We start from the raw sequence: 18,610 nt of genomic DNA, 5'->3' as shown, positions 1-18,610 counted from the left end.
CTTTTCCCTGGAATAATTTGATTGGTTACTCTAACAGCGGAAACCAGTCGTCAAGATATATTAGAGAGAGAAAGAGAAAACAAAGTAACGATTAAACAAACAAGAACGAAGAAATATTTTTGCTGGTGACATCATAATTACACTGCAAACAAACAAAAAAAGAGGAAAAATACGGAAAATTATTTCCGTAAAACAATTCATTTCACTGTTTGTAAACAAAAACAAAAACCTTATGGTTTTGTTAATAATAAAAACGAGCAGTGGGTGGGGCAAGAGATACACACAGAGCTTGCCATCCTTGTTTCCTTTGTATAAAAACAAAACAAACTTTGGTTATTGTTTCCACAGCTTCATCATCAAGTCAAGTTTTAGTACATTTTGATCATATAGTAGTTCTTTAGCATTACTGACATGTTGCGTTTTGCATTTCCTTATTTTAAAAGCTAGTTGCACAACAATGTGCGTAATTGGGCTCAATTAAAGCGCCTTAATTACATGCCTCATTTGCATTTTCTTTCTAATGCCAATTTTGGCCTCATTAGGCCTAAACAAAAGAATATATTACTTTTTATTAGGAGGAGCCCTCTGACGTCACATCTGTGACTCCTGCTGACAGGAGAAGGGTCAGACAAAGCAGCGTTCAATCTGTGGACGGTGTTCATCACGAGGATAAACACTAATCAAAAGTGATGGTGTAAAGCCTCCAAATACATTAATGCATTGTCATGCATCAGCCGTCACATTGTGGCCTTTTTCATTTCATTATTTTTAGCGTTTCAGTTGCTCCAATAGATTTATAAAAAAAAACAAAAAACAAAACAACCCAGTGTTTATTTCTCAAAAAAAGGCCAAAGTGATGTTTGAGAAACATTTTTTATTCCTAAGAAATGTACAGTAGAGAAAATACTCCATTCCATTTCCAAAATAATCTATGTCAGTCAGATAAGAACTTGTAAACGTCACTTCAAAATGAAAGACACAGGTCTTTTCTTCTCCAATGGCTACTGAGGTAAAAGACGACTGCTTAAAAAACATCAAAAACATTGAGAGGAAAAAAGAGACAGACACCAGAATTATATTAAAACAAAGTCCAAAAATGTACAAAAATTCTTAAAACAGCAAATAAATATGATTCACATTTAATCACGCCTAACTGGGTTACAACTAGTGCAGAGATGACAGCAGAGTAAAGTGAAAGATGAACGCGCGCTTCCAGTCATCTGGTGCCGATTGTATGCACTAGAAGAAAAGAAAAAAAACATCTGTACACACAAACACACACCTGTACATCATAAGATAACATCACAACCTTACAGACCTTATGAAAAAATAAAACAAACTGCCCTTCATACATTAGACAGCACAAGTGAACACACTACCTCCTTAGTGGCCCCACTGAGCTCACCAATACTGCCTATTTTAAAATAGCAAATCATCTATGACAGGTCTTCTGTGATACATTTACAAAATTGTCTCATAGCGTCTAGCTTTCCCCGACCCAGCTTCTTTTCTTGAATATTTCATTACAACGTCCTATAACTTAAGACATTCTAATGCTGCCAAACTGTATACAGCCCATTACAGACCTTAGACTGGACTACTGCCCACAACCTGTAGGTGGAATGGCGTTTGATCTGTAGAAGTTAAGACATAGTCCCATCTTAAAATACTAAATATTGTCCATCATTCTCTAATAATATTTTTAAAAAAATGATAAGAATGAAGGTGCAATACCATGGAACAGTGGACACCTCAGCTCCTGCAGACAGCCGAGTAATCGCCTCTACTTGAGGTCGTCAGTGAGCACCATAATTAGTCACAGAGATCCGACACACAAGCTTTTTATTTCCCGCCAAAGATGGTAAAGCATTGTAAGGCCATTTCATTCTCAGTTCTACAGTCATGAGATCTAAAAGCGGTGCTAACATCAATTCATGCTGGTCACAGAACGTCACCCCACAGGAGTCTGGCAGAGTACGAGAAGAAGCGGATAGACTTTGTAGATGCCACAGACTGGCTAGATGAGGTAGATTATTCTTTTTTTCCGCCATTGCTAAACTTCCCCAGTGGAGCTCGCAGACAAAGAACCAAAATTCATTGTGATGGCAAATGATTTGACATCAAATTAAGTGGAATGTAGAGTAACAAATTAGATCCTATTAAAATCCAATTAACTCTGATGAAAGCAATATATTTAAAAAAAGAAAAAGAAAAAAGGGGCAGTTAATTATTATTAAGGCCAATGACTCTCACAAGTCAACTTCTTCATGAGGTGGATTGATTTGCCACAGCTGCAGTCTCATTTTCTTTATGCTGTTCCTCCTTCAAATAATTCAGAACAGTACCCGTATAAAGAAACTGTACACCCTGAGGATATGTTTAGTACTGACACGGGGAAGGAACCGTAAAGGAACGAAGAACTAAAACAAACTTATTGGAGTTCACTCGAATAGCCAAATTTTTTTGTGTATGCATTTGCTCTGTGCACGTATATACACCAGTGAGTATATCGTCCGAAATGAAGGGCGGTGATTAATATAGTATACACTCTTAAGATACATTTACACATTAATAAGTATCGACTAAAATACGACTATCCAAGGCCACTTGGTTCCAGGATGTCCAGACTAACAGAAATCCATAGTGCACAACAGAGAATCACACATATTTAGATAACAATGACACCACCCTTGCCGGTCCCTCTCAGACTGCTAAAGACATTCAAACAAATGAAGGCAGCTTTGAATGATGCATATACTGTGAGTGTGCTCCAGAGAAAGAAAAACATTAGATTGGGTGGAAATTAATAAGAAATGGGTGGGATGACTTGTGCTTCAGATGGATGATCAGTGTTGTTTGTTCTTTCACAAGCAGCCGCTGCGCTGCATTTCCTGTCTACACATTCACTCATACATTCATAAAAACAAACCAAGGCAACTACCAGGGGCTTTTGAGTTGACTAGGTTAGGGTGACAGTCTCATAGTACCTCCTTTTGTACACCTGAGTTTAGATATGGTTGGAGAAGAAAATCGTAGTCAAAAAACAAACAAACAAACATACAAACAACCCCAGTCCATCTCCTCTTTTTCACAGTCCTGTCAGTAGGTGAAGTGCCTGCCCTACAGTCAATAGACAGGATAAGAACATTATGTTCAGTGGTCACTAATCCGTCCTTTTACAATCTGACGGCTCACGTCGAAGAGTGCTGTCCAGTGTTCTTGAAGGCAACGTCTCCTGTGTTTAACAGGTTGACATAGTGGTTAAAAGCGGCGCCCCTTCTGCAGGAGGTTTAAAGTTCAAATGCTCACGCTGGGAAGCAATCATGCTACTGGAGTGTCCTCGAGCAAGTCGGTGAATTCCTAACAGTTTCACAGCTATTCTGTCAGTGACCTCCGCGAGCTCTTGCGGTGGAGGGCACACGAGAAAGAGAATTGTTCTCCAAGGCTCAGTAACATTTCACATTTTAATTCTACTTTGTAGTACCAGCTGCCTGGCTGGATTTTTACTTCCACTGCTGAACAAAACTGTTGCACAGTGGCAGAATATCAGTAGGAAATATATTCGGAAAAAAGTGTCTCCTCTTCTCAGAAGCGGTTTGGCTCACTGGTTTATCCAGATGTTCGTTGACAACATCTCTGAAAGGAGAACAACAACAATCAGTTAAAAATGCCTCTCTGGCAGGATTCATCTTGCTGTTTCGACTGGAAACCTAAAAATCAACAGGATAAAACACAATTTAACAATTTATGAAATGTCTTTATACTCACTTTAATCACAATCCCTGTTTACTGCCAAGGCCGCTTGGAGCAGCCATCATCTGTTGTCTGTAAATAAATAGACTTGTTAGCTCCTGCAGTCTGAGTGCCATTGGTAGGACAATAAGACTCAACATTATGCTGCTTGGTTAAGACTGTGAGGCTGATGTGGTCGTTTTATTTTCTTATTACAGTGTTAGCCTTTAAAACAAGCAAACTAAATTAAAGCAGAGATAAGGAATGCCCACCAGAGTTTCTGACATTCAAGGGGACATTTTCACATTTTGTTTTGACATAAATATATCAGGTAATAAACAGAACATATTTAAGCCATCACAATTAACAACAATCAAAAACCCACTGACAATATAAACTGTAAGAATTTACCCTGGATGTATGAAGCGTTCTGGTCCCACACCTCGCTGCTGAATCATCATGCCCTGAAAGTGCCCCCCAGGTCGGGGGTGTCTGTACATGACCATGCGTGTTTGGCCAGGGGAATAGGGAAGCTGCTGGGGCCGCTGCAGCGCTTCCATCAGGTGTGAGTGGGGTCTTTGAGCAGCATAGTGTCGTGGATCGGGGTACGGTTGGCCAGCGTAAGGGGATCCATTTCCAGCTCCACGGGCCTGGGACATCATGTGATGGACGACACCTTGCTGCATCCCTGGATGTAAGGCTCGAGGGTCGTACACAAAACCGGACGTCATGTGCGCCACAGACGCATGTGGATGCTGCATGCTGCGGCGTTGAGCAGCAGCATTATGGCTGTCGAGGTCCAGGATTTCTTTTGGGCTTTCGGGTTGCTCTGAGGCGTCGTTGTGGGGCCGCTTTGCTGGACTGCCATTGATGCTGCTGCCTCCACCAGCTTGCTGGTTTTCACACTTCCCTTCCTCTGTGCCTCCAGGATGAGTCCCTGTTTCTGGCATCGGGCCTGGGGAAACCAAACTTGTACCGCTGGAGCCTTCAGACCCCAGCGGTGAGACACTGCTCTCCTTTAGCTGACCATTAGCTCTGGCGCTGGCTGCAGGTAAGTAGGCATTGTGCGGCATTGCCTGGTGAGACTGATAATGAGGCCGATGCCACTCCTCTGGAGGGTAACCCCCTCTGCCCGTGGCTTGGTTATGGGCCTGAGTTTGGGGATGGGGTTGGGCATAGTAGCGCTGCTGCTGCTGATACTGATGAGGTGGGTACACATTGCCATGACCATGAGGGTGCGGTTGACCTGGCACGTGGTAGGGGTAGGTTGACCCTCCCTGCTGCTGCTGGTAGTTGGTGTTGGGAGCAAGATTGTGGAGAGCATTAATGGACTGGTTATGATATGGGTGGTGAGCAGACGGAGGTATGGACCTATTCATATTAGCCCGGTTGTAGTGTGGAAGTGGAGGGTTCCCCATGCCGTAAGTACTCATCGTTGAATTCTCTGGGCCTTGCGAGTGAGGAGGTACGGCTGGGTTGTGCCCATCTGATGGCCCGCTTGGAGCCTGTATTCCCACATTACTACCCACCAACTGAGTTTGATGGCGATTTGGACTAAAAGCCGGGTGTTTATAAACGCTCGATGTCATCCTGGTGTGCTGTGGAGACATGGCAGTGCTTCTCGTGTCCAGCCTCGTAGGCTCGCTCGGCCTTTGATCTCCGAGATCAGCTGGACTGGGCTGAGAGGGTAATAGAGGGGCAGGATGGCTGGGTGGCAAAGAGGTCAGAGGGGCTGGGTGTGGGGGTCCAGGCTGGGCTCCTTGAGTAGCACCGTGGGGCATCCCGTGCATGGGACTGCTTTGTGTAGCGCAGTGCGGCGAGATGCTTTGGGGGACGTGATGAGAGGTTAGCAGAGAATTGTGTTGCTGTGTGTTCTGGTTCAGCGGCTGAGGAGAGCTCTGAGGGCGGCTTTCGGGAGAGGTGCCGGCCGCCTCAGGTTGCTCGTGTTTTTGAATGGCTCGCTGGGGTTTGCCTTCCTCATTTACGCTTTCTGCGAGTTTTAAGTTGTCTGGCATTTGCTGAGTGGAATTCTGAGCTGCTGCAACATCCAGCGGTGGGAAGTTCTGAGGAAGAAGTGCAAGGCTTGGAGCATTTGGCTGTGGACTGTTTGGTTTGTGCTGTGGGGGATTGGGTAGAGCAGGATCAGTGTTACTTGAGTTGGGATGGGATGAAACAGGAATGGTACCATTACTTTCACCGGCAGAGTGTCCCTGACTATCTAACTGGCTTTCAGCTGAACTCTGTGCGGCCGCTGATCCAGAAGGATTCTCTTCAGACCTGGCCAAGGCTGGGGCTAGGGGGCTCTGCATTTTATCCGCAAGCCCACAGTATTGCCTTGTGGGGCTAGGGTTGGATGGGCTCTCTTGGTTAACTGGAAACATGTTTTTGTGTGATGGAGCTTCTTCAGAAATGCTGCTGGCAGCCATCCTGTTCTCTGACGTCGTGCCTGTTAACGTACAGGAGGAAACAATGTTGCAGGTTAGACTGTTTTACTATGACTAGAAGCACAATGCACACGTTGTCCCCGTTTTATGCAACTTGTCCAAAAGAATCACAATACAAATCAAATTTTAAAAAATGTTCTGTTCCATTTCTTTACAATTAGGTTATAGAAACATTTAAAGACATGTAATCTCTTATATATTTTCAAAGATATCAGCAAAAATGTAACCAAACTGATGAATATTCAATTTGCTGCTTACTGTGAGAAATAATTAAAGTCAAACTGTAAGAAGTACTTGACAGAAGATGGGGGCTGTGCTGATTAACAAATGAGACACTAGAGTCTGGTGCTCTGTCACGCAGACTGGTGAAATACAGCAAGAGAAGGTCAGCTCTACCTTTGGGGTGCAAGTTTGTCTGCTGGGGAGGCTGTCTATCTGGGCCTTTGTCTCTAGCAGGATGCAGCAGCTGAAACTCAGGGGCAGGGGGAAGCTGTTGAGAGGGGTGAGCTGGGATGCTGCCAATTCTTGATGGGGGCCCAGGCTGCTGAAAGTTGCCCGTGTGCTGATGAGGGGCACCAGCAGGGGGTCCAGAAGAGGCTGACAGCTGCTGCAGGGCCAGCATCTCTGGGCTTTCCAGCATGGAAGCCAAGCGTGTCCTGCCGGAGGAGTCTGAGTGGGGCACAGTGGGACGTGCAGACATGAGCCCAGGGGAGCTGGCTGCTGCAGTCATTTGAAACTGGGCGTTGGAAGGATGGTTGGGATATCCGGCAGCTTCTGGCCACGGTTTATGACCCACAGGTGGGGGGATTCCACCGTAACTAAAGTTGCGCTGGTTCACCATGTTTGGGTCTTGAATAGACATGCTGGGCCTCTCCTGCCCCTGTTGATTCATACCACTCCACATAGTAGGTAGTGGCATGCCAGCAGGTCTCAAGCCTGGGTAGTTGTGCTGAGGTGATACTTCCGGGCCTGAGAACCTGTTCCCCATAGGATGCACAGTGTGGCCCTCTGGACGGTGGTGGGATGGGTAGATGCTGGCTTCAGGAGGAGCTCCAGGCTGTAGGGTCATGGGACGTGGTCCTAAGCATGGGCCATGAGTCGGACCCATGTACGAGTGCTGCTGCTGGTTTGGATCTGGACCCACTGGATACCTAGGACCCATGTGGTGTGGCTCAATCATGCGTTGCTTGGAGGAAAAAAGGAAAATAAAATATGAAACATCTGGCTTTGTCTGTTATAACAGCATCAAGATGCATCATACACACAATTAGGTGGTTGGTTGTGTAATAGGTCAAGCATACCTGAATGTTAAAGTTGTGAGGCAACTGGTTTAAGTTGGGGTCTCCTTGTCTGGAGAAGTGAACCTGGTAGGCAAAGCGGGGGTCCATGGCCATTCTTTGGGCATACATGTGTGGACCATGAGGCCCAGGGGGACCAGGCTGACGGAGCTGTTAAAATAAAGAATTTATTATATTTTTCCCGTCTTGCATTTCAAACAGGAATTAAGACTCCCAATAAATAAATATATTAGTCTTGTCTGTGGATACCTGTTGCCCTGGGTGGTATAACCCCCTAATATCTCCTTCCCGGATATGCTGCTGGCTTGGAGGCAAGCTGTGCGGGTGAGGGGGGCCGTTAGCCCAATGAGGATGCAGCCGTGCCAGCCTGGCATCCTCCTCTGAAGTTGCGCTACTTTTGCCCTTCTGTGAGCTTCGCTTACGTTGTACTTGCTCAGTAGCCCTGATCAAACTTTCAGGCCCGAAAGCTTTGCTGTTACGGCTGCGTTTTCTTTCCTTGCGCTCCTTGTCTTCTCGACTGACGTGGAACTCTTCGTCCGTGTCACCATCCTCGGATGGGAAATGTTTTAATAAGGCTCGGCTAAAACAACGCTCCAGAGACTCGGCCATGATGGTGTATTCTGAGGACAGAAAGACGTTGCGATAAAACCTCTGAGAACTTTTTGTTTGTTTTTACATAAACGCACATCTTCAGCAAACATACAACACATGTCTATAGCATCTACTCATATACTCAAAGAATAACGCTTCATGTACATGCACAGTCACTCCCACAAATAGCCACTCATGAAGTGACCATTAGGTGAGACACATACCAACAGAGCACAAAAATCCCGTCTCGTCCTGGCCCAGTGCTAACCAGCTGACCAAGTCAGAGGGCGTAAGTTTGACCCTTGCTCCTTCAACCCCTTCCCTCTACTCTTGCCCCACCCTGGGCCTCCTCACCACTCACCTCCCCCTATTCCCTGAGGAGAGTATTCAGTTGGATGGATGGCTCCAGACAGGGGGCTTAGGGGCTGGAATGTTTCTCTGGCACTGCAGGACTTGAATCCCCCAGAGCACTCGAGCACAACTCAATCACTCCTCATTAATCACTGTCAAGGCTGCCCCGGCCCCGGCCCCAACACAGTACTAAGACCGCCCCCCTTTCTTCTGCGATCTCTCCCACTCTCACCCCCTGCGTCTCAATGTACATATGAAATTCTTTTTTTCAAAATACATCCATAACGCGACGGATTTTGATGCCTTTAATAAAGTTATTTAAAAAACGGTTTCGAATGCTTAATTTACCGCTGTCTTCTCCGTTGTACTCGACGCAGTTTTCAAACATCAGCTTCACGTCAGAAACAAACTCCTCCTTAGCGACGTACTCCCCGTTATTGAGCTTTTTCTCAATTGTGGATAGGTCCATAGGAGTCTGAAATGATTAGAACGACAATAAAAAATAAAGCAATTAAAATTATGAATCAATAAACTTTATATATGCATTAATGCAAAGTCAGAGAGTCAATATGACTTAAGGGGAACAGATTTCTTTTAAAAAAACAAGATAAGGACAAATATAAAGCAGAGATGTGTTTCTGTTAGAGGAGTTAACCTGTGGAATAGTTATGACAGTGATTTAAAAAGGTGGAGTTCATTTTCCTTGTTTAAAAATATGTTTAAAAATAAAGTATTAGAAAAATATATATATCAAGAATGAAAAGAGCAAAAAAAAAAAACAAAAACAAAAAAAACCCTCTTGATTCTTTTGCTTTGATGTAGTTACTTATCTAAGGTGGAAAGTTTTTTTTTTTTTCTTGTTTGTTTTTGCTTTGTTTTATTATTTGCTTCGAGCCCTGTGTACAGGAGCTGCATGCAAAAAGATCTTTTGTTAAAAGGGTTGGCGTAATAAGCAAATGCTTCAGCCAATACCTTTTGATTAGCCTTGTCTCATGCTTTCTTGCCTTGTGGTAGATCTTTGTTCTGTCTTCACTGAAATATTTGAATGCTAATCAATAAACATATCACATATAAAAAAAGAAAAAAGAAATAAAAAATGCACAAACCAGACTGATACAAACACGAAGCCAATGTCACACATTTGTACAAACAACAACAGTTTTCTGTACCTGGATGATCTCATGATAATTGGGAGCATAGGAGTCATCAACGGGCTCCAAGAAAGGCCAAGAATCTTTATGGGCTTTCAGGGCTTCAAGCACTGAAGAACAGAGTAGAACAGACGTTAATCCGAGTGATTGTACATTTACATCGACATGTTTTAAACCCAGCAACTGGATTTAGTATGGAAAGGGAAGATGTAAGATTTTTGGAAATAATGTCACAGACCCCGACATTGGTCATAAAAACCCATATGGAAAAGAAATAGTAAAAACATATATGACTTACTCATGAAAGTGGCCACTTTCTCATTACTTTCATACATTTTTTTAGTAAGTATACAAAACATACAAGTTTCATTATATAATTTTTCAAGGGATCTTATATGTGTTTTCACTCTTGTATGCTTTTCATACAAGACAGATAAAAACTTTATAAGATTTATATACATCTTTTCCATATGGAAACATACAAAAATAAACATCAACCGACGGTATCACTAAACTCGTATACATGTGGTTTATTCCTGCGTGTTTGGATGCACGTTTGCCATTACAATGGTGTGTTATGACGAGGAGTAAAAAGCATGAAACATGTAAGCCGAACCACAATTAATACCTTAAAACTGCCAGCATTTGAAGTGGATAACATTAATTATTGTGTAGCAGTGTTGTTTTTTAAAACTGCTCAGGTACAGTTGAGGAGCACAGCTCAATCCCCGCAGGCATCACCTCAAATCCACGGATAAAGCTCCAGTGTCAGACACCACCAAAGAGATTTTGCGTCTTTGCCCTGATGGGTCAGAGCCATTCTCTTTACACAAAGACCAGCTGTTACTTGTGTTGCTTTGAGTAACAGTTCCACTTCATTGTCAACTAAGGAAAGGAAACCGCTGGTCTTACTTTCTGCAATAGCTGTTCTTCTTTTTACACGCTTTCTATAAGCAGCCAACTTCTGCTTCCCGTTTACACTACCACACATCTGCCCAGATGACGTGAATTGTCATGTGACACGTACATGCATGCAAACATAGCAACAGGTAATAATTCTGCAGGCATACCTTTATAAAGAGCAGTGTAGTCATCATCGATTTCATAGCTGAAAAGTTGAACATACGGCATGTTAGACGGGCTAAAATAACAGCAATCATGAGTCGCTAAAGCAGATGGTGAATCTGAAACTAAATGTGAACAACTTCCTACAATTCTTTATTCTTGCGTGTTCTCTGGACGGGAGAGGACGGCTCCAGATTCAGGAGTTCAGGTGGTAGATCTTTGCCTTGAGACAGCAGCCAGGCCTTTTCTTCTCGCATCTTCCGCCTTTTTGCACGCTCTAACAGAAAATCGTGAACACGGGGGGGCAATTAAAATCACAAATAATGAAAGAGTGCAGGTAAACAATGTTCGATTGCTTATTCAGACCCTACAGTTACAGTATAAATTGATGTCTATTGAGACTCTCGGGAGCATTGATGAACACCAGGCCTCAGATGTGACACGCAGCAGCAGCAGCAGCAGCAGCAGCAGCAGCAGCAGCAGCAGCAGCAGCAGCAGCAGCAGCAGCAGCAGCAGCAGCAGCAGCGGCAGCAGCAGCAGCAGCGGCAGCGGCAGCGGCGGCTCAGATAAGTGAAGGAGAACGATTCATCGGCCATCTTTTCTTAGGCCAAGTTGATCAAAAGAGCAGATCGGAGCACAGAGAGTGCATATGCATAACCACTTTATCTTTCAACATGAAAGGCACAGAGGCCTGGCAGCCCCCCTGCCGTTTGGATTAAAGATGTTTGAAGGAGGATTCCACATATGCAATACACAGAGTGTAGGCCAGGTCCTGCTGTTCATCTATAATACAATAATGAGGCTCCTCTACTGAAGCACAATCAGCAGTTCATTAACCCTTGACAGATGACATCAGAGAAGAAGAGGAGTGATCCTGTGATTAAAGGCCCTGAGCATTCCCTTTCACAGTGTCCGTGTACCATCCATAAATCTCAAGGCTTCAAATGCTGCTACGCTACTGCAGATTTTTCAGCTGGTGAGCGCCAAAGCACGGCAAAGATGTGAAAGCCTGTGTGGGGAGTGCCCTTCATGATACATTCTGCCCTTGACAGAGCCTCCTACCTGCTGCTGATACATGACTGATGAGAGAACTGCTGCTTCTTAATATCTTACAACTTTCTGCATTTACTAAAATTCTTAGAAAGATAGATTTTTAAATTCTTTTAAACACAAACATCTTGGCAGTGTGCTACCATCTTACCCTCCACAGCTTTGATCTTCTCTAGCTTCTCTCTCTGCCGTTCTTCCTGCAGAAGCCTTTCCTCTTCTCGTCTCTGCTCGGCCAGCAGGACCTGCCTGTCCAGCTCTTCATCTTTTTTCTTCTCCTCCTCCTCCTCCTCCATTCCGGCCTTGAGATTGTCCTGGATGCACAAACCCACAAAGTCTATTAGTCTACTCTTCTCTCACACCAGGAAAGCTCGATGTATAGAAAACTACACGTCTCTGTACATAAAAGACAGAAACAATCAGGCCTTAAACCAACATATACAGCAGAGAGAATAAATGTACACAATACGTGTACAAACATGTTCTGTACTGGAATGTCCTGCACTAAAAACCAGATAAGTGGATGACATGCCCGTTGTATTGCTAAATAAATCGGCACAGCTTATTCGGACATTGTTAGGTGTGTAAAACTGGATGATCTGATATCCTCGTGTTGGTGTTGTTCCCAGATCATCATGAAAATGTTGTTCCAGGTTCAACATTGCAAGTGACCAATCGCATTATTGTGACGTTATTCTTTTGCGCACCAACCCATTCGTGCATTTATGAAATTCCAATGTTGCAAGGACAATATCAATTCTGCTTAGCGTTTATTAAAGGGTCAGGGTTAGGGTCCGTTGATCGGCGGACAAAGGCGGTTTCTCGCAGCTTAAGTACAGTTTTTTGTTTTACGCCGCTTTTTTACCGAAGTCGCAAAAGTATGACATCACAACATTCTGATTGGTCACTTGCAATGTTGATCCTGGAACAACCTTTAGTATGATGATCTGGGAACAACACCAACACGAGGATATCAGATCGTGCGTGTAAAACTACCTAAAAAGCATAGCACAGACAAACACTCACCCTCTCCTCATGTTTTATGTGATTTTGAGAGAACCGCTGGGAAACGCGAACTGGGTTTGGGTCCAGCAGCTTCTGCTTCTGCTCACGCTCCTGAAATAAACAGAAGTAGTTTGGTTCTGCTCCTCGTGCCTCTTATGACACACTCGTGAATGGGAAACTGTTGCGTCTGTAATGCTTTCTCGTCCACAAACGCAACTTTCTTTTAAAACGTCACATACGGTTTGTGTAATTCATTTTGTCTAAAGCCAACACACTGACACACACTCTGGTGTTGCGGTGCAGCAGTGACTACAGCGAAGTCATTGATTTATTTCTCCCATCCCCCAAGCGACTCTCTCACCTTTGCTCCCTACTCTTCCATCTCTGCTTGGGGCCAAAAGAAGGCTGCATCAAAAATTAACATACTTGCACCAAAAAATAAATCACAACCTGTGTGATATTATTGTTAGCTTGTGGTAGTGTACAATCTGTTCTACAATAGCCTATCTGGCAACTTTTGAGCAGGAAACTTGGAGAGAGAACATGCAGAGTTAATGAGCGCTGACGTGTCAGAGAACCAGTTAGAGCAAACAGAAAAGGAAGCAAACACCAGCCAACACAGAGCGCCAAGTGGTTTCTGAAATCCTGTCTATATCAGGGACTGTGCCCTGCAGCTTATGTCAGAGTACATCCAGGATGTAGGACTATTAAAGGTTGCCACCCTGGCACAGGTAACACCTTGCTAGATAACAAGTAGAGAGTCCTAAACATGCATTTGCCGCTATATAAACAAAGTCAGTCAGACTGACTGCGTGTGCAGGTAGGGAAGCAAACAAATGAGGAAGGAGCCCACTGCGGAGAAGATCAAAATGGAAAAATACTGTTAAAGGAGACAGATGTTTATAACCTAACGTGCTTTCTAAAACCATAGAGTCACTTTCCAACAGGGGAACTCTAGATAATGTTTTCAAACACCATCTTTTCATAAAAAATGAAAATAAGATCATGCATCCATCATGACACGTACCGATCAACGGGCAACAGTCCACTTTAGACATGCTCTTACTGGAAAAGATTCACCTGATGGTAAATGGTAAATGGCTTGTATTTATATAGCGCTTTACTAGTCCTGAAGGACCCCAAAGCGCTTTACACATCCAGTCATCCACACATTCACACACTGGTGATGAAGCTACATTGTAGCCACAGCCACCCTGGGGCGCACTGACAGAGGCGAGGCTGCCGGACACTGGCGCCACCGGACCCTCTGACCACCACCAGTAGGCAACGGGTGAAGTGTCTTGCCCAAGGACACAACGACCAAGACTGTTGGAGCCGGGGCTCGAACCGGCAACCTTCTGATTACAAGGCAAACTCCCAACTCTTGAGCCACGATCGCCCCCGCTACCTTGCTCACCTGATGTGAGCAAGGTAGCAGGGCAACCCCACGTGGTCACTATGAATCAGTGGGACAATTAGCTGTGGAACTATCACATGGGCGCAATCAGAAAGCACACGACTCTGTATCAGGGAGCTGGCAGGCTACAGACGTCTTACACCCAATCACACTGAACAATTGGGGTCTCACATTTGCCTCCGCCTGGTAATGTGTAGAAAAGTTCAGGGCGGCAGTCCACATGTGCTCACGAGCCCCCGCGCCACCTCTGTCTCGTCTTAGTGGGAAACACTGACATCTCCCCAGGCTTCACAGTTCTTCCCCGTATTACCGCAAGTCCATCATCCAACGCGCACACGCATGATCGAGTGCCTCTGGTGTCACCACTTAGAGAGGTCGACAGAATCCTGCAGCACAGCAAAGCTGTCACTCAAGAGCCTCCATTCTGCCCCAAGGTGAGCTCCTGCCAGCTGTCAGCGCCCCGTGAAACGGCTGATGACAGCAGACTGAGACATGTGGAAGATTTGGGAGAAAATACACACTGTATCTGACGCTCTCGTGTGAACACCGAGATATTCATAGCCACACATCAGGCACTAACACATACTTGGAGAGAGAGCAAGACGAGCAAGCACAGGTTAACCAACAATCCTACAAAATGACCATGCAAACAGATCACAGTGCAGGCTGCAAACTACATGCAGCCTTGTAGAAGCTTTCAAAGTGCAAACAAGTATTTACAAAACTTTTTCATTTCATAGCACAGACTACCAAACAGAAAACGTATACATGAACTATTTCTGAAAAGCTTTAATTTCTGGTTGTCTAATATAAATTTGGTCTATGCAGCAAATCAAGCACAGAATCTATACGCCATCACAGCGGCAGTGTAATTAATATAATTACCAAGCACAGCATCCTGATGTGATCCCCTGCTGTGTGATCTATATTATAAATAAGAAGCTCACTATGGGAATGTGCATTCCTTTAATTGAATCGGTTATTTGAGCAAATTTAAATTAATCAGTTTTCACCCCATACTGTGATCGCGTTTGGCAGAGAGCCATCTCTTCAAGTCCAGAGTGCTGCGGCGCAGAGGAAACGCAAACACCAACAAGCCAAAAATACCTCATCCAGCTCTACTTATGTTATGTAGTGAAGCTATAGACTTTGAATGCCATAGAAATGTGCGCACAAGTAGAACAGCAGATGATGATGAACGACTCAACCAAATTCATTCATTCATAACCATTTGCAATTACTGAGTGACCTCTCGGCTGACATTAACCTGCCTTCAGGATTCTTGACTTCAGTGCTGGTGACGGCAGAAAAAGGATCGTTCCTATAGCAACGGACACTGCTGGTTATACATCACTGGAGTAGACAGCATCCGCTGATCTTTATGCAATCAGGTGGGATCAAAACAGGAACCTACGTTTTCTCGACTAGCTGTAGCCATCAGCGACTCAAATTAATTCCTTTGCAAAGTAAAGAAAGCAGTTCTGGCTTAAAGCACTCAACACCAATTATACCTTAACCAACATATGACCAATCCCAAAAAGCTGACTAGGGACCAGCTTTCCTCGACTCCACCTATTGTGTAGCACAGTCGAGAGGTCCGACAAACAACTATTGTAAGACAACCAGAAGATAAAAGCAGCTGAACCGAGATGAAGGAATATCAGTAATCTTAAAACCCGAGGTTAGATTAAGGAAACAGGAAGAAAGAAAAGAAGACAGCAGTCAAGTGTACATTAATAAAAATCAATTTGCATATTCAAATGTCATCACTGTCACATTTGGGATGTCTCATTTAGCTGTTTATGAGCTGGTATTTCATCAAAATCGCCCTGGCGCTCGCGACTTGTCACGCAAACGAGGACAAATTAAAGTCTGTGTATAATCGCTTTCATATTAACGAATCTACAGCCTATCAAAAACAGAGGACGCGTAGAAGGCGTTGTGTACTGGTGTAATGGAGACTGATGGTAGTGTCTCTGCTGTCTGACCTTGTGCTCAATCATGTTGCTGATCTCAGGCAGGAAGTTTTGGCTAATGACACGGTAGAGGTGGCGATCCTGTGGGGAGGTTTTGTCCTTGATGCTTTCTGCCAGACTGAGCCACTGCTCCTCTGTATCACACACCAGGGACCAAGCGCCTCGCTTACGGCCTGCACAGGAAAGAAAGGAAAAACAGACATCGGACCAGTGATTCTAGGGAAAAATGCAAACACAAAGGGAGAAAAAAATGTTGTCGGGAAATAAAGCACAAAGTTTCTTTACCTGTGGTTGGAGGAAGATCTTCCAATTCATGATCCGTCTTCACCTCTGGCACATCACTTTCCACCTCACTATAAGAAATATAAAGCCATGAAGTCCCTACAGAAAATGGCATGCTTAAAAGCAGAGATGGACAGTAACGCGTTACTGTAATCCGATTACTTTTTTCAAGTAACGAGTAAAGTAAGGGATTACTATTGCAAAAACGGTCATTAGATTACTGTTACTTTCCCGTAGGAACGCTGCGTTACTGCGTTACTAAAACCGTGATTTTTTTTGCGAGAATGTCTCATGACAGTGACGTAAGCGAGTGCCACGTTTGTGACAACAGCTGTGTGCAGATCAACAATGGATCATATATCGAGTGCAGAGAGAGTATGAGCGTGCAGCGTTTAAAGCGTGGAAGTACTGACCTTACTTTGAGTTTGATTCCATAAAAAGTGACAAAAACATTAGTGTCCGTTGTGCGTGGGAAGAAAACTTCTTTTTACAGCGAAAAACCCCTAAACTTCCGAGCAAGCACCGAGTAGCTACGACGTAATGGGAAACTCACAGAGAAACTCGCGGATTCTTCCGCTGACCGCGGCACACCTGCACCAGGGTAACCCTCCGCCTACCCCACTCCTGCTTTGCAGGTGAAAATAGAGCAACAGGACCGCTAGTCTTTGACTTTATTTATTTTCTGCTGTGTTTTACTTGCATCTATTTGAAAGACTGAGTGTAAACACAAAAAATATTTTATTTTATGTGCTGGAATGTGCAGAAAATAGGTTTAAATATTAAACTAATTTCTTCCAGTCAGAGAATGTTGCAGATAATTAAATTTTTGCTTGATGCATAAAGTTAAAAGATTAAAACTAATAAAACAAGTTTTAAAAAGAGACTTTTCCATTTGATTACATTTTGTATGATGGATTATGCAGAAAAAGTAGAATTGGGCTGAAAGATCTATCACTTTATCACCTATTCAGGTTGTAAATCGTGTTTTTAAAAAGTAACTAAGTAACTAAGTAATTAATTACTTTTGAAAATAAGTAATCAGTAAAGTAACGGGATTACTTTTTGGGGGAAGTAATCAGTAATTAGTTACTGATTACTTTTTTCAAGTAACTTGACCAACACTGCTTAAAAGTAACTCTGGTATAAGAGCCGATCCTCCATGACTACTTTTTGGAATTAATTAAAATTCCTCGCTACACACATGGTGAGAATATGGTTAGAGAGAGTGTGCTCAAGAAATACTCCATTAATCATTTATTACATTTCGGGTCCAGCAGTAGGATAAAGGTCAAGTCAACAACTGACTGAGAGCAAAGGACATGAAGACCCAGATCTTCAAAACCTGGGCGAGTATAGTTTTCACACGGGAAACAGAAGAGCTCATCTGCACAGCACATGCACAAATCTAAACGTCTGTGTCTGCGTTACCCTGTTAGTACTGACCGCAAAGTTTTTCTTGTTTTTGTTTTTTTTTTACCTTGGTGAATCTTCCAGCTTTCTCTTCTTTGGTGGTCTTCCACGTTTCTTTTTCTCTGGTAATGTTAGTTCTGTTGTTTCATCACTGGGAAAAAAAATAGCAAAGGTTAAAAGGTTAAAAGGTTAAAAGTACGGCTTAGGTAGGAATAAAAGAAGTAAATTAACCCTTAAGAGGACTCTAAACAAGTGGTAACATTTTATTTCAACTGAACACTTCAACATCCAGCTAAGTGCAGATGATTCATCCGTGTTGACAGAAAAAGAAGCATTACCTGTGTTTTCCTACTTTCTTTGTCACCGGCTCTTCTTTGTACATGCGAGTGCCGTAAAAGTACCAGTAGAGGGCTCCATTTCCATCCTGCCCCAGGGGTTCCACCCTCAGGCTGTCTGCATCCAGGCCCTGGAGGTGGTGGGGGTGGGGATATAACGTTTCTTAAATAATATGCAGTGTGTCATCAGAGGGTGATGTCATATTAGCTCTTTGATCGTACAGAGTCGTGACTCGTGTGCTGACAATAAGACTTGTTAAGAGTGTTCATGAATTATAGCAGTTTACAGTTTAAAAATTAGAAACCGATTGACAGTACAGGGGTAAAGCCTCAGATTATGATAACTCCACCTTAGTTTATGGCAGTAAATATACTTTTAAAGAACAGTAAAACTAAGATCTTGCACTCTTAGGCCAAAGTAAAATGAGGCAGCTGCTCAGTGACAAATATATCTGACAATCAGATACGAAATCATTCATCGTGTTGTCAAAAAAGCAAACTTTAAC

At 43.6% G+C, this 18,610-nt stretch overlaps 1 protein-coding gene across 1 annotated transcript in view; it reads right to left on the bottom strand.

Moving 5' to 3' along the window:
• Nucleotides 1–854: 854 nt before the first annotated feature.
• Nucleotides 855–18,610, bottom strand: part of cecr2 (CECR2 histone acetyl-lysine reader) — a 35,209-nt gene continuing 17,453 nt past the window's right edge. The window contains exons 4-19 of the mRNA XM_085166908.1: nucleotides 18,108–18,235; nucleotides 17,837–17,920; nucleotides 16,363–16,430; nucleotides 16,090–16,250; nucleotides 12,706–12,795; nucleotides 11,834–11,993; nucleotides 10,780–10,909; nucleotides 10,638–10,675; nucleotides 9,586–9,677; nucleotides 8,765–8,891; nucleotides 7,724–8,094; nucleotides 7,478–7,624; nucleotides 6,573–7,362; nucleotides 4,144–6,178; nucleotides 3,769–3,825; nucleotides 855–3,636 (exon numbers count right to left, since the gene is read on the bottom strand). Coding sequence (XP_085023034.1) covers nucleotides 3,774–3,825; nucleotides 4,144–6,178; nucleotides 6,573–7,362; nucleotides 7,478–7,624; nucleotides 7,724–8,094; nucleotides 8,765–8,891; nucleotides 9,586–9,677; nucleotides 10,638–10,675; nucleotides 10,780–10,909; nucleotides 11,834–11,993; nucleotides 12,706–12,795; nucleotides 16,090–16,250; nucleotides 16,363–16,430; nucleotides 17,837–17,920; nucleotides 18,108–18,235 — 4,473 coding nt within the window. The 3' untranslated portion in view covers nucleotides 855–3,636; nucleotides 3,769–3,773. The remainder of the gene's footprint in view (nucleotides 3,637–3,768; nucleotides 3,826–4,143; nucleotides 6,179–6,572; nucleotides 7,363–7,477; nucleotides 7,625–7,723; nucleotides 8,095–8,764; nucleotides 8,892–9,585; nucleotides 9,678–10,637; nucleotides 10,676–10,779; nucleotides 10,910–11,833; nucleotides 11,994–12,705; nucleotides 12,796–16,089; nucleotides 16,251–16,362; nucleotides 16,431–17,836; nucleotides 17,921–18,107; nucleotides 18,236–18,610) is intronic.

This window comes from Neolamprologus multifasciatus, chromosome 7 (genome assembly GCF_963576455.1).
Source record: "Neolamprologus multifasciatus chromosome 7, fNeoMul1.2, whole genome shotgun sequence".
NCBI classification, from domain to species: domain Eukaryota; kingdom Metazoa; phylum Chordata; class Actinopteri; order Cichliformes; family Cichlidae; genus Neolamprologus; species Neolamprologus multifasciatus.
Note: the sequence above shows the minus strand (reverse complement) of the source record. Positions and strands in the feature narration are given on the sequence as shown.